General features: G+C 38.5%; 1 protein-coding gene across 1 annotated transcript in view; it reads right to left on the bottom strand.

Moving 5' to 3' along the window:
* Nucleotides 1-611: 611 nt before the first annotated feature.
* CPS1 (carbamoyl-phosphate synthase 1) overlaps nt 612-12,181 on the bottom strand; it is a 130,058-nt gene continuing 118,488 nt past the window's right edge. The window contains exons 35-38 of the mRNA XM_002922357.4: nt 5,015-5,074; nt 4,158-4,270; nt 2,445-2,574; nt 612-1,711 (exon numbers count right to left, since the gene is read on the bottom strand). Coding sequence (XP_002922403.1) covers nt 1,613-1,711; nt 2,445-2,574; nt 4,158-4,270; nt 5,015-5,074 — 402 coding nt within the window. The 3' untranslated portion in view covers nt 612-1,612. The remainder of the gene's footprint in view (nt 1,712-2,444; nt 2,575-4,157; nt 4,271-5,014; nt 5,075-12,181) is intronic.

Genomic DNA, 12,181 nt, shown 5'->3' with positions numbered 1-12,181 from the left:
GTTTCAACCACAGTGGTAACAAGGAGGAGAGAAGGAGGAAATGAATTTGCAAAGCCGTCGTGTAAATCTATATCAAGTGGTAATCCCTTGACTACACGTTGATACAACCTTTGACATCATTATCTTACCTTCACAAAGCCCCATTTTAGGTGGTATTTCTGGGATATGGTTATCACTGGGACCCTTAGCACTATCTCCACCTGGCAGTATGGATCAGCTTCTGATAGGGTCAAGTACTTGTCTGTGTTATGCAAGACATTTGTTTAAAAGTTTATTATATCTATGTGGCAATCTTTAGTCAGTGTATGGTTGTATATATTTGAAAGGATTCAGATCAAAGACAATATATAACCATATAATAACATAATAATTTTTTAATGAGACTTATAAACAAGATGAGGGAAAAAGAAAAAAAAAGAAAAATGTAACAGCCTAGGTGTCATTATTTTTAATATTAATTTGCTCATTCATATCCTATATGGCTTTTAGAGAAAAAAAAGTGACATAATCTTGGCTCAAAACAGTGTTTCATCAGATAAGTGAATTGATTTTGTTAAATCAGTTAAACCAATGTTAAAATAAAATAAAATGAATGCAAGAATACAAATGTATTGGCTCTTAACAGCATTTTATTTAAAAGTTTACAATTAGAGCACTTGTAATAACACAATAAGTTTAAAAGTGATACAGGCTGTCCTGTAGGAAGGACTTTTTTTGTAGCAGAAGAAATGGGGACCTTGTGCTTAAAATGTGTGGAATTCATAGCGCAGTATGGGGCTCAGTAGACCAACAGAATCCGTAATCTGAAGGGAATGTACATAACTTCCAAGTTATTCCAAAATTGGTGGTGGGGGGGAGGGGGAGGAGAGATGGCATCAATCTGAAGATTTCACTTGGCTCAGATTAAAATCCATAGGAAAATGAGAACAGAAAACCATCTCAGCGGTATCTACTATCTGCTGACATATTCCAAAACACAAAACTGCAAACCGGTGTCCTTTAAAGAAATCCATACTTTAAAGACCTCTGTCACTTATCAAATTCAGTACTGTGAAAAGGAATAGGGGTATTCCTGGGTGAGCCAGATAATTGAGAAAAATTATCAAAAAGATGCATTACACAAACATCATGATGAAGGGGGTCATAAATTAAATCCATATTTCATTTTAACAAATTTTTATAGTTTTCTGCCTTGTTAAAATGTCCTGAGTGTGGCAGATGCTATTTAAAAGCAATAATAGTGTCTTGAAAGTATGTATAGTAATAGTCCAGGAGACAGAGCAGTGACATTTTCTACCTTGATCATTGTTAATCAGCACCATAAAATGTTAGCTGCAAATAAGCACGTAGGTAAGCCCGGCCCACGGAAAATAAGGCATTAGAAAATAGATGAATTCTCACGTAAGACAAGTTATTTAGGAAGGAGTTTAAGTAAGGTTTGTAAAAAGTGACAGACAACAGTTTGTGAAAGAAAAGAATATGAAGGCTTAACCAAGTAAACTGAAATAGTTTGGTATCAATATTTGTCTCTGTGGAAGTCGGCTGGGGACTCGGTTCCTTTCGATCCAGTGGGGCTTGGGTTGATTTCAGCCGGAACTGGGTGTTTATTTCTCTATGCCATTTTCCCAGCACCGTACTGCCTGTAGTGGAAAAGACTCTTGGAGTCCACGTTGCGAGATTTCTGCACAGCTTCAGCAAAAAGTTTGGTCACCTGAGAACATAAGGGCAGGAATCTTAGTGACCCCCCATGACATGGAAGTGAATATTTAATGAAGCGGGAGTGAAAGGTCAGTTTCTCTCCCAATTTCAAAAGGGACATGCGAGGAAAGACACAAAAATTTTTATTTATTCAGGACTTTCTCCTATATTCAGACCTTACCATGAATAAGCTAACCCCTGCCTCTCAACTCCCCCAGGGATTAAAACCAACTCAGGGAAAAAAAGAATATCATAGGTAGAAAGTTAACTGAGTCTTGAAGTACAATTCTTCTTCATGATGAATCTGGTGGGTCATGGCCAAGTGGAACTAAACATACCTCATGCGATCATTTTCTGTGACTTAGACACGTGCTTGCACTATACCAGGATCCTCAGTTATCATTAACTTGTTGCTCTTTTATGGTGGCTTTCATTTTGAAACAAAAGTTTGTATCTTCATTCCATGCCACACCACACTTTTTATTTAAAAGATAATTGTATGGCTAATGAGAGAGCATGGCTATCTGTGGCTTTTGATTATCTCAATTGCTTGATCACCAACTGTCTCAGTTAGGCCATGACCTACCATAATAGCACCATTATTTTCTATTCTATTTAAAAATTCCTCTCCATTCTGAATGTTACAAGAAGGGGAGAAGAAGGATGTGCATATGTTGATGAATACTCTTAAGGGAGGCGCAGAAATAAAAACCTGCACATAGCTGTATTTGAGGAAAAGAACATACCTGGAAATTAGTGAGGAGAGCAATTCCGCTGTCAACAGCTGTCCTCCGAATCACATAATTGTCATGGACAAACTTCGTGTTGTTATTGGGAAGGTTAATCACCAGGTCAATGCTGCCATCTCTAATCAATCTGGAAGAACAATCAAAATAAACAAAAGTTTGTAGGTGGCAATGTATATTTTATAATTAGTGCTTAAAATACTAATGTAATTATTCTCTTACGCCATTCAAGTCAATGCCATACTGAGTTGATTGCCACTCGCCCTTCTCTATTCCTAAATAGACGTTCAAATTACACTCATTTGGGGGTTATAATTTTTTATTGTGTTCTTGAAAGAATTCTGGTGTAAGTCTAACTAATTAAATGGAAAGGTTTTTCTTTCTCAAATGCTATCTATCCATAGAAGAATTGGTAATTTGATAGGTATTTACTTATTTTACAAGGAGGTTTTTCTCCAGTATTGAAGTCCATTCCACCTCCACACTCCCAACTCCCAGATTAACTTTACCTCACTGCCCGCTTCCCAGTGCCTCTCAGCTAATGGTATGAGAACACAGGTCACCTCATTTTGGAATTAAATCACTTCACATTCTGTTGCTGGGCTGCTACACACACTAGGAGACCTTTAAATGTCAGAAGCACGAAGTAATGCTAATTGTTATTTTACAAAGTCCTAGCCAAGTGCTCATAGGATCATTGGAAGTCCACTGAGGTCTGAACAATTTGCCCTTCTTTTATAAATTTGATAATGATTTATAGGTTGCCTTCTTGAGAGCTCTAACAAACGGTAGCCATTTAATAGATTGTAATATCCTGGAACAACTGAGAATTATCTCTTATGTACCTGTGCCTCATACTTCTGTAGGTGTTGATGTAATGGAGTTCCTAAAGACTCACATAGACTAAAATAATATGTCTTACCAAATCTAATGACAACATAGCCTGAGGCATAAAAACCAACCTGATCAGAGAATAGGAAATCAGGTAATTCAATGGTGGCATTATCCTAGCACTCACCATAGTCTTCTGCATATAGCAAGTGCTCAATAAATTGGACTGATTTATTGACACAACCTCAGTGAAATGCAGCTGGTCAATCTTACACTTGATATACACATCTATATGCAATATAAGTTTGATGTAACATATAAAGTGCGGGGCACCTGGGTGGCTCAGTCGTTAAGCGTCTGCCTTCAGCTCAGGGCATGATCCCAGAGTTCTGGGATCAAGCCCCACATCAGGCTCCCTGCCCCACCGGGAGCCTGCTTCTTCCTCTCCCACTCCCCCTGCTTGTGTTCCCTCTCTCACTGGCTGTCTCTCTCTCTCTCTCTGTCAAATGAAAAAATAAAAATCTTTAAAATAAATAAATAAATAAAAATTAAAAAATAAAATAAAATAAAATGTAAAGTGCTGCATTACATTCTTCATGTCTCTGATTCTCATCACTGAGATCTTGGAAGGAAAGCATCCTTACTAGAAAATGTTTTGAAAGATGCTGTGCATCACCACGTAGACATATGGCATTATATGTTATAGTAGCAGCAAAGTTCACAAGAATGAAACTTCATTATAATCCACAGATTTATTCATCTGAAATGCCTAAGAGGACTTTTAGAAGACTTGCAATAGGGTAAGGTGAAGTATTCATATCAGACTAGTTCCCGAAGTTAATCCTCTATCCGTAGGAGGATAGAACTCTGCCCAGTTCTTACTTTCTGATGGAAGAGAGGCTGGGATTCTGTCCTTCCTGAGACGGCCATGCCACTGGGGTGGCAGGGACATTGTTGGCATTGAGCCAGTCCGACGTGGCTTCCGTGGCAAAGAGCTGCATTTAAAATGGAAAAGTCAGTTACTGTATCACAGGGAAGGCTTTCACAGAGCAAAGAAACCTACTGGGACACATGTGTCATTTAAAACATAAAGTAGAAGAAAGTGGTGTATATGAGAAGCGATAATACCATGAATAGAGATTTGGACTCCCTGTCCAGAGTCATGAGCACTTTAAGTATTTTTAAAATATTCCAAGGAACAATTTAATAACCTCAACTGTAACTGCTTTTGTAGAAGAAAAAAATAAAGAATTATTCATGGCTGAAGATTCATTGTTAACAAATCAACAAAGTCCCATGACCACAGGCCCACTCTGAGCCTTGGGAATCATTTTGTTTTACTGAACCAGACTTTGCATGGAGGTATTCGTGGCAAAGAAGTTTGGCCTATAACCGCAACAGCTGGAAACTATGACTTCATACGAAACAAGAAAAGGAAAAAGGAAAAATATATTGGAAACACATTGGACCTTCATCCCAATTCTGCATAAACCAAACTTTCTAAAGTTTTTAGCTGGCAACTTCTGTGGAGTTTATGGTACCTTTGTTATAACTTAAAACTAGTCTTTCTAATAATTTTATTCTATTGAAGTTTTGAAACTATCATGTTAGTTAAATCTTTCAAGTTGAAAGGATATATTTTGAGCTATTTCATTCCTTAAGATTCATTAATATTCTCTTTTGTGAATAGATTTCAATGCTTATAGAAAACGACTTGAAAAAAAATTAATATCACATACCTTGAAGCCTTCATTGTGTAATTGCTCAGCCACACCAAGGAATCTGGGACGGAATGATTGCTGAAATTAAAAGAATTTAACAAAATTCACTTTCTAGATAGAATGCTCTTTATTTAGTCACATGCAATATGGTATTCTCTTATGCCATTATCAAAGGCAATGCCATATGTTGCCAGGTGCTTTAGATTCAAAGGTGACAAGTTCCATCCTTTAATCCTTCTACAGTGAGTACCGAGTTCTTAAACTTATTTCTTGATATAGATAGATTACACCCACATTGTCTTGCTCTCTACAGTATGACTTTTCACTTTGCGGTCAAATTCTTCCACTCCCTACTTAATCTACTTAGTCTGTCTGCAGATTAAGATCCACCTCCATCCTGCATGGATCCTTCCCCAGGTCCGGAAGAATTTAAAGACACCTTGGTTAGGAGTCCAACAGGAGGTCAGCCTTGTTGATCGTTCTGCCTGCTCAACCAGTTCTAATGGCTGAATTCCAACTTGGTCCTGCTCTTAGGTGACTGGGCCCTGTCCTAGCAGCTTGTGCAAACCTTTCTGTAATAAGTTAATCATTCTGGACTCAATTTTGCATTAACTTTAAAGTAAAGAGTAGAAGAATGGGCTCTGGAGTCACTAAGCTGCCTCTGAGATCCTGGCATTACCATTCATTTTTAGTGTGTCCTTAGAAAAGTTAATGTCTTTGAGTCACCATTTCTTTTCTTCCTTTTTTAAAATGGCAGTAAGCATAGTAGTGTATCTATTTCTTTGGACTCTACAATAAACTGTGTGACGTTGAGCAACTTACTTAACCTCTCTGTGAGCTACTTTCCTCATCTGTTAAATGGGAATATTAACAATATCTGTGTCAAAAGGTTGTTATGAGTATACAATGAGTTAATTTACAAGTAAGCACTACTTAAGTGTCAGTATAGGAACTTAGTCCATTAATAGTTGTTGTACAAGGTTACTTGTCCATTAATAGTTCTCATTAAGTATTTATTGTTATTATTAAAATGTTTGTTTTTTCAGCCTCCCAGAGGCTAAATTCCTGTCCCTGCACCCTAAGTTTCCAAGCCTAGCTCCCTCTACTGGCCGTCATACTTCAAATACAAGCAAACTTCCTCCTCCCATATATTTCACTTCCAGACAAGCTTCCCTCACGTTCCATCTCACTGTTCAGATATGTTCTTAGAGCCCATTGCCGTGAACTTCCTAGAGCCTCAGCTGGACCCATCTGGTTTCTAGGTCCTGCTTTCCCTGGACTCCTGCACATTGTCTCCAGAGTTTCCCCATTCTGAACTTACCCCCTTCCTGTGACCACAAGTCAGTATTTGCAAGACAGTGGTCAGTGAGAGAAAAAAAGGCTAAGTGGCCTACCCAAAAGTTAATCCCTTACCTTGACCTTATTAACTTGAATGTTTGAGTAACTGAGCTAAATAGAATATGAAAATCATACACAGTTAAAAACATACCTATTCTGTCTTTTGGCTGAACATTTTGGCTGTTTTTCCTTGTAAAAAGTTTATAAACAGATGAAATAATTTGGCTACTTCAGTAAATGTTTTATAATCTATTTAGAAACCATATTAATAACAGCTTAAAAAATCAAGGAGATGATCTTATTTTAGAATCTCAGAGAAACTAAGAATTGCGATAATAAAACATATCAAGATCCTTGTACAATTTTGATAATGTTCAGCCCATAAAACCTCCTAATATTTACTTGCAGAGGCTTTCTGAGAACAGATCTAAATCCTAGGAAAAGACTCCAAAGACTATGTTCAAATATAAAATTCTTTCAGATTCAGGCCCTCTCAATCCCAGAACTGCAGTTTTATGAGAGGAAACTATTGGCAAATAGAAAAGATAAATGCAACTGGATGAGTCTCAGCTAAGGTGGGCTCAGGGGTTATTCATGGACAGTCTTCTAGAACACAAATTGTTAACCATGCCCAGGATAGTAGCTTTCCATTCCTGCTGAGGACCAAACAGGGAGAAATGGGCCGTTTGTGCAAGAAGCTCATGGCTAGACATTAAAAAAAGGAAATAAATAAGTATAAAATCAGAGTAACTCAGTGACATTAGGGCAATTTAATGAGGCATATGGCAGTTTCCTTAAGAATAGGTTAGGCAGAAGAATAAGACAATGACTTTTCAAGTTTGATTCTGCTTGGAAAGCAAGGGACTGAATTAGATGGCATTTTAGGTTTAAGTAAGCACCAGAGCACATTAGAAGATGCAACATAAAGTTGTCCAACAACTTTTTTATTAACTGATACATTAATCATGTATTGAACAAACTATTCTCAATTTCTTTTTTTTTATTAAGATTTTATTTATTTATGTGACAGAGAGACAGCCAGCGAGAGAGGGAACACAGCAGGGGAGTGGGAGAGGAAGAAGCAGGCTCCCAGCGGAGGAGCCCGAGGTGGGACTCGATCTCGGAATGCCGGGATCACACCCTGAGCCGAAGGCAGCCTCTTAACGACTGTGCTACCCAGGCGCCCAATCAATTTCTTAAATATCCCCTAGCAAAATGTCACCAATAATATATGGCCATGTGATAACATAACATTGAAACCATTTTCTAAAATATCATTTCAGGGGCACCAGGGAGGCAAAGTTGATTAAGCGTCTAACTCTTGATTTCAGCTCAGGTCATGATCTCAGGTGGTGGCACTGAGCCCTGTGTGGTGCTCTGTGCTCAGCTCAGAGCCTGCTTGAGATTCTCTCTCTCCCTCTCCCTTTGCCCCTCCCCCCAAACTTTCTCTCTTTCTCTCTCTCTCTAAAATAAATAAATAAATCTTTAAAAAATATATCATTTCACAAGCACAGTGGTTCTCAAAATGTGGTTGCCTGGGAAATCATCATCACCTGGGGATTTGTTTAAAATATAAAAGTTAAGGGGCACCTGGGTAGCTCAGTCAGTTAAGCATCTGCCTTTGGCTCAGGTCATGATCCCAGGGTCCTGGGATCGAGCCCCATATCAGTCTCCCTGCTCAACGGGGAGCCTGCTTCTCCCTCTCCTCCCTGCTCCTGCTCTCTGTCGCTATCTCTCAAGTAAATAAATAAAATCTTAAAAAAAAATAAAATAAAGTATAAAAGTTTGGGTCCCACCTCAGATCTGTGGAATCAGGAACTCTAAGAGTGGCTCCCAATAATCGGCAGTTTAAAAAACCCTCCAGGTGATTCTGATGCACACGTAAGTTTAGGAGTAGGAGGGAAGAGGGAATAGGAGAACCATCCTTCACTCATTTTGTTATCTGAGGTGAAGATCCATTAACCTTGGCCAAAGTCACAATGAAAAATGTTGAGGAAGGAGTACGAGAACGTAATTTTTTTTCTTTACTATTTTAAAGTAAAATAAGTCAGCAAGTCCTCTAAGACCTGCAGACACCAGTCAGAACCTCATTATGGAGGTGTTTCAATGCTGTCCCCCAAGTGGAAAAGATAAATATCCGACATGACAGTATTGGCAGTTCCCAGCCGGGGAACCACTCTGCCTTCTGGTCTGGGGTGTTGGCTTTCGTAGCCACATTATAAACTTCTATCAAACATGTATTGAACACTTGTGACACATAAAACAGCCTCTCTACAAAAAGAAATTACAGCTGTCAGCTTGCATCTGAGTAGCCCCAGATTTAATAGCTGATTGAAAATACCTGGGTAAGAAACCATTTGTTACTAAAGGTGAAAAGTACAAGCTGATTTATTTCCTGGAAAATGTTTATAAGAAAGAAAGTCCTTTAAAAATGAAAAAATATATATACATTTCCTCCAATTATCATTTTCACATTATTCCAACTTCTGACTGCAGAACAGAAAACCGAGTTAATATTGTGTGGTGCCTGTGGACTCCACAGGGACGTCTGCATCGACAACTCTGTGGCTGTTCCTAATGATTCTGTATTGAAGATAAAAGGTTATTCATGTCACGTGGAGTTGTCTTTTTCAAATAAAATGCTTGCTTTGTGTTTCCGAGCAATGCTGACGTGCAGATGTCTGGATGGTGCTCGCCACTCCACAAACATCACTGAATAGCCCAATCAGACAGGAAAAAAACAGTGAGGGCTCTTGATCTGCTCTAGAGTAAATCATCTATTGTTAAAGGGTGTTCCAGAAAACTTCAAAACAAGGAAGATTGCCTACTCATAGCAACTAAAAATACATCCTGATGGGATGAAAGGAGGCTGGAAATATTGCAGGAAAATCAAAGATGATTTTGTTGCCATATAAACCTACATTATGCCTTTCTTACATTAGGATCTAGGCCTCTGGAAAGCCTCTTGTTAAGAGACCCAGTGCATGTAATAGTTAAGTCGACAAGAATCCTATGACAAAATCTAAATCTTGACTTCTTTTTCCTCCTAAGTTCTAGTTATACACAATTGATGTTATGAATATTTCAAATTCCCCAGGTGATTTGTCCCACAGGATTTAACTTTGGAAGGGCAGAAACAGAGGGTCTGTGCGTATAAAGGAGTAGCGGGGGAAAGAGAAGAGAAAGAAAAAGTTAGAAAGACTGCAGTATAACAAATCGCATGTGTGTGCCCTCATACACACACACACACACACACACACACAGACTCTATTTACTAAATGTTGAGAAGTGGCTGATACTTGATAGTAATACATTACTATTTAAAATATGTGTTAAACTACCAAAAATAAGAAAAAAAAAGTTTCCTGGACCAGAGTCACTTTTACCTCTCCTCCATAATTTCTCTTTTCCCCCAGTTTTCTCCTGCAACCTGGTTGTGAGAATGAATGAGTTAAGGTATGTTCAATTAAATCCTTGTGTTCACAGCAGGAAGCCGGGTCAAGGTGGGGAGAAACAGAAAAGGCCTTTTCCTCAAATAAATGGGACAGGTCCTGACTAGCTTCCTCACTTCTTCATGAAGGAATAATAAAGCAATAATAAGAACTGCAGTGGTGCTGGCTTGCAGCGCTCATCTGTGCGCGAAGTCTACATGGCATCAGGCTAAATGAATGACTATCTTAAGAAATCAAAATGCAGTGGTGGATTTCTTTCCTAGAGCTTCACTCAAGAACGCAACTAAATGTGTTCCTTTGTATTTACTGGCCCTAATGCCCATTTATATATCAGGAGTACTTTTTTAGGTCGTTCTCACTTCTGACTTTATATATTTGAATGAGTTTACGTGAATTATTCTGACCACACTGAATCATGTTAAATAAAATGAAATATGGAACCTTAATTGTTTTGTCCACAGTTTCTAGGAAGCCTAGGTAAAAGGTTGGGGTTAGATTTGGTCCCATGCTATCTAGGAAGATACCCAGTGAGTCTTCTAACTATTAACGCTCCAGTTAGTATATCCTGTCATGTTGTTCAGTTAAATTTATGATGCGTTTTTAAAAGTCACTCTCAGTGAAAATCCACCAGATGGTAACAAAGTCTGTCCTTGAACTGCTGGGAGTGGCAGCTCTTCCTTGCCACCCACACTGAGTAGGTCAGAAAGTGACTCTTGTCCATCTTCTGCTGATCAATTCTACCACAGCTACTAATATTTTATTAAATATAATTTTATATTAAACATTTTTCATTTTTTAAAAGATTTTATTTATTTATTTGCCAAAGAGAGAGTGAGAGGGAGAGAGCACAAGCAGGGAAGCAGCAGGCAGAGGGAACAGTAGGCTCCCCGCTGAGCAGGGAGCCTGATGAGGAACTCAATCCCAGGACCCTGGGATCATGACCTGAGTGGAAGGCAGACGCTTAACCGACTGAGCCAGGCAGGCATCCCTTAAACATTTCTTTAAATATACTTTTTTAACTTTGTAATTAAAATAGACACATATCTAAAGCCCTAACATTGTGCAATTACACGCAAGTAAAAAGTTCTTTGCAAGAACTCATGTAGCGGCTGCAATACTGACCTCTTTAAAAAAGAATGTACTGAAAGATAAAACTTCAGTGGGCAGAACCTCCTTCCTTTAAGAAAACTCTTTTTACCCTACAAAGCCCTCTTTTTTTTTTCCTACGCATAAGGCAAAAAATTCTGTTCACTGATGCCAAAATCACACAAATACTTCATAGGGATCGAATTAATTTTTGCTTAATATTTCCTGCAGCACCAGAACCAAACAAGGCACAATTTTATACATCACTGCCTTCTTAAACTGGTATTTTAAAATGTTAGCACTATTATGATTAGTTGTGAAGACGGGAACTAAGTTAAGGGCACAGACTCCTCTTGAATGCCCCCAGGTCTCACATTAAACTTTAAGCCATTACTAGAAGTTGGGCAATTGGGGCGCCTGGGTGGCACAGCGGTTAAGCGCCTGCCTTCGGCTCAGGGCGTGATCCCGGCGTTATGGGATCGAGCCCCACGTCAGGCTCCTCTGCTATGAGCCTGCTTCTTCCTCTCCCACTCCCCCTGCTTGTGTTCCCTCTCTCGCTGGCTGTCTCTGTCTCTGTCAAATAAATAATTAAAAAAATCTTTTAAAAAAAAAAAAAAAAAAAAAAAAGAAGTTGGGCAAATACTCTCACACTTGTGACTTAATAATACTTAATACTCATTTATAACATGATGAGTCTCTCATATGGTGTGATGTGTCTCTAAACTGTCATTAAGCTTCACAATTGCATCATCTTGTTAGCCTCTGCTCTAACTGTTCTCCAACTCCCTTTTGGCACCTTTATGAAGCAAAATTCCCAGTTGCTCTTTGCAGAAACTTCTCCAACGCCACTACCCACCCAGTCTCCAGAGTCTAATCTGCTGATATTAAGACACCCTAATGAGATGATATCTATAATCATCACCCACAGGCTTGAGAATACCCGGTACTGCTCTAATTATATTTTTATTGATTTTTATGTAACCATGCAGGGTTTGAGCTTATTAAAAGTACAGCAGGGGTGATATCTAAGGCCATCTATTGTTTTTATAGGACCCAAGAATTACTAATCTTAAATGTAAGTGAATGACCAGGTGGAAAGCATTTAGTATTTTTCAGGAAATCTATAAACAGAACAGTCTGTACATTCTTGCAATAATTATTCCAAGGGGTAATAGAAGTTTCCTGACTATCTTTTTGCCCTAAGATTTCCATTTGATGTGCAATAATAACCAATAATGCCCCTTTCATTGTATAAAGGTATTCTCTCATAATTATCTCACCTTGCTTTGACTTAGAAGACTTACCAAAT

Source organism: Ailuropoda melanoleuca, chromosome 2, assembly GCF_002007445.2.
Source record: "Ailuropoda melanoleuca isolate Jingjing chromosome 2, ASM200744v2, whole genome shotgun sequence".
Taxonomy (NCBI): domain Eukaryota; kingdom Metazoa; phylum Chordata; class Mammalia; order Carnivora; family Ursidae; genus Ailuropoda; species Ailuropoda melanoleuca.
This window is presented reverse-complemented; position numbering and strand designations above follow the sequence as displayed.